Source organism: Austrofundulus limnaeus, unplaced genomic scaffold (genome assembly GCF_001266775.1).
Source record: "Austrofundulus limnaeus strain Quisiro unplaced genomic scaffold, Austrofundulus_limnaeus-1.0 Scaffold20, whole genome shotgun sequence".
Lineage (NCBI taxonomy): Eukaryota > Metazoa > Chordata > Actinopteri > Cyprinodontiformes > Rivulidae > Austrofundulus > Austrofundulus limnaeus.
In genome coordinates this window covers 3,128,013-3,131,188 of record NW_013952422.1, presented here as the reverse complement: position 1 = coordinate 3,131,188, position 3,176 = coordinate 3,128,013, and the positions used below count along the sequence as shown (strand labels likewise).

At 34.0% G+C, this 3,176-nt stretch overlaps 1 protein-coding gene across 1 annotated transcript in view; it reads left to right on the top strand.

Annotated features, from left to right (window-relative positions):
• Positions 1-1,132, top strand: part of ak3 (adenylate kinase 3) — a gene marked incomplete at its 5' end in the record, with an annotated part of 9,659 nt that extends 8,527 nt beyond the window's left edge. The window contains 1 exon segment of the mRNA XM_014003892.1: positions 188-1,132. Within this exon segment, the coding sequence (XP_013859346.1) occupies positions 188-299 (112 nt within the window). The 3' untranslated portion in view covers positions 300-1,132.
• Positions 1,133-3,176: the final 2,044 nt, after the last annotated feature.

The following is a 3,176-nucleotide window of genomic DNA, read 5'->3' as shown; positions in this document are numbered from 1 at the left end:
AAAATATATATTTTTAAATTTACTAAACTAAATAACCTACAGTATTTTTACTGTCTTTATTTTACAGTTAAAATATGTTTATCAAATAAAGTCTAATGTTACAAGTAATCGGGGATCCCTATAAGGAATTTCAGGGGCGACTGTTAAAGTAAGAAAATTAACACATTTGTGGTTTTTCTCCCTCAAGGAGTAAAGGCGTGCTGGAGTCCTTTTCAGGAACAGAAACCAACAAGATCTGGCCTCACGTCGAAGCTTTCCTCCACAGAAAGTTCTCCTCGCTCAGTCAAAGAGCAGCTTAAAGAGCCTGAGGAGGAGTTTTTACTGAAAGGAGCCACTGTGTGCGCCAATCCAAGAGCCAGAAGAACAGAGGGGCTATCTGTGAATCAAACCGATGTGAGGAAACAGGATTTATTTTCTATTCTTTTTGCAGCACAAGTATGTTACCATTCTTAGTTTGGGAAACTCGTCTCTTCCATCCATTTTGTGCCTTTTTAAAGCCAGAAGCAAATTACTGAATCGTGCATCTTAAACAGCAGAGTATGAAAGATGTAACCAGCTTTAGTTTCTATCATTTCAATCTCATCAGCACCGAAAAGACTTGAAACCATTTTAATAATGAAAACAGTAAACTGAGTTCATTTTGTGTACAGAAATACCTTGTAGGAAATGTCACGAGTGCCTTTAGCTGCTTTAAATGAGCAGCTCAAAACTTTTAATTTAAAAATCATTTTTGTATTATTTTCTGAATCGAAGGGACCACATTTATTTTATTGAATATTTTTAATTACAAAGAAAAGCATCAAGGGACAAGTTTCAACCACTGCAGGTCTTATTAGTGAAGCTTCTTAAACACTCCATTCTTTTCATTTTAACCATCTGTCAATCGTGTCATAATAATAATAATAGTAATAATAATAATAATGTGAACACAGACTTTAACAGGGTTAAATGTTGTTGGAAAGTATTTGCACTTTTTTGCACATTGCTTGAAATATTTACCCTGTTTAAAGCTTATTTGCTGCGTTTTGTAACTTCTACTGTTTTCTGCACTTCTACGTTTGAAGCATCTCCTTTATTGTACAGTTCAACACTGTCACAAGTATTTATATCAAAATAAACCTCTTGTACTGTACACTACTTGTTTTAATTGACTGATTTGGACATTATGGAACATTAGCCTCTGAAACAGTTGAAGGAATTGTTTCGATGGTTGTGAATTTTTATGTTTATGTTATGAACATTTGATTTGTGTTACCTATTGTAAAAAGCCTTTTTGAACATCCTTGGTTTGGAGAAGTTTGACCAGATTCACGAACTAATGGCTAGTCCAAGAGTTTAACGGTTCAAACATTTATTTATAAACTTGTACATAAGTCAGTTTTACAGTACCTATTGTTTAAAATAGCTTCTGTCCACTTGAACTAGCCATTATTCTCCAAACTGTTTATTGCTCCATCTATGACAGGTAAGATACTTGTTCACAACCTTTCCACAGAACCCTACTTCAAAACAAAACAAACAAAACTTTAGCTACAACTTAAAAACAGTTCAGGAAGACACCAGAGACACCATCTGCAGTCTTAAAACAACTATTCAAGCCCAATAATTATTTTTGCATAATTATCCAAGTATTACGAAGAAAAAATACTGAAAAAAAAGTTTAAATAGTGCCGAGCTAAGTTATAGATGTTAGATACGTCGTGAATTCTTGCTAGCAATKATTAGCTCATCACCACTAGATTATTCTATTAATGATAAAGTTACCTAGATTTCAATTATACATAAAAAAATCTAATGTAATTAAATAACAAGCAGTGTTATTCTTGTAGAACCACAAACAATTGGAATTTGACACACAAGTGTTTTCTCATGAAATCAAATTATGACTTGTGTCATGGCTAAGATTTCCTTTATGTATAAAAATTAAAGTTTTACTGCCAATAATACTTGTTTGATTAATCAAAAGCAGCACAAACCAAAGAAAAATAAAGACAGTTGTGGTATGGTGGTTGTATCTAAATTCAGCACAATGCTGCTTTAACTTAAGTCACATTAAATGTTTCTAATTCTATTCCTCTCATCACAAATTAAATGTGTAAAAAGTAGCAAACAAAACAGTGTTTAATAAATAAAATGTAGTTTTATACCAGAAATAAATCTTCAAACTCTTAATTTTCATTTCAATTCTGCATGATGTTAAAACAAAATTAAACAAACAAAAAAAGAGATTATTTCAAGCAATTCAAAAACAATCCACATTGATAAATTAAATACTTTTAAATGAAGAAACTCACTTTTTTTCTAAACGGACTCAGTAAAATTTTCCACACGAGTGTGTTTTAGCTATAGATAATCCTGCAGAGGATGTTGGCTGTGACTTGTATCAAGGTACAGACAGCGAAATATTGAAGATACAGCAACAGCCTCTCACGGGTAAAACCTTTAAATCAAAATAATCAAAACCAGAAACCTGCATAGACGTCTAGACCTGACATGATCTGAACTGTTAAACGTTTGTTGGTTAATTGCTGAATCGGCAACGAGGCAGCTTCCAGGGGAGCGAACTAAATAAACGAGTTAGCCTCCTGTCTGTTACGCTCAATCACTTCCACCACAACTCAGCTTACACCAACCTGGCTAAAACCAGCATCAGCTAACAGTCTCCCACATGAACTGACCTGCTGTAACAGAACTAAAGGAGCCAGTGCTAAGTGCACTAGAATTACTTTAAGTAACTACTCCAGTCATCCTCTCTGTCAGTTTGTTGCATAAATGATGTTAATCGTTAAAATAACTGACTTTTTTAAGCATCACAACTTCCTTAGATTTTTAAGCTCTCCAACAGTCAAGTTAAAATAATGCACGCATTAATAAGTGAAGTCTTTCCATTCACTGTAATACTTGAACTGCAATGATTTCTTACCTGAAGCTAAAACATGCTAATCACACAGCACAAGTGCTCCAAGACACAAAGTGATGGATAAATGATCTGATGGTTCTGCATCACATACATGTTTAACCAGTTGGGATTAAAAACAGTGAAACTGCTAGTCTTGGTGGCCTTTCTATCAAAAAGGGAGATAAAACCAACATTTGGACTCAAATACCTTGACGCCTGTCAGTTTCACTCATTTAGTCCATCAGAACCAGCAGACTACGTGCAACCAACACAAAGA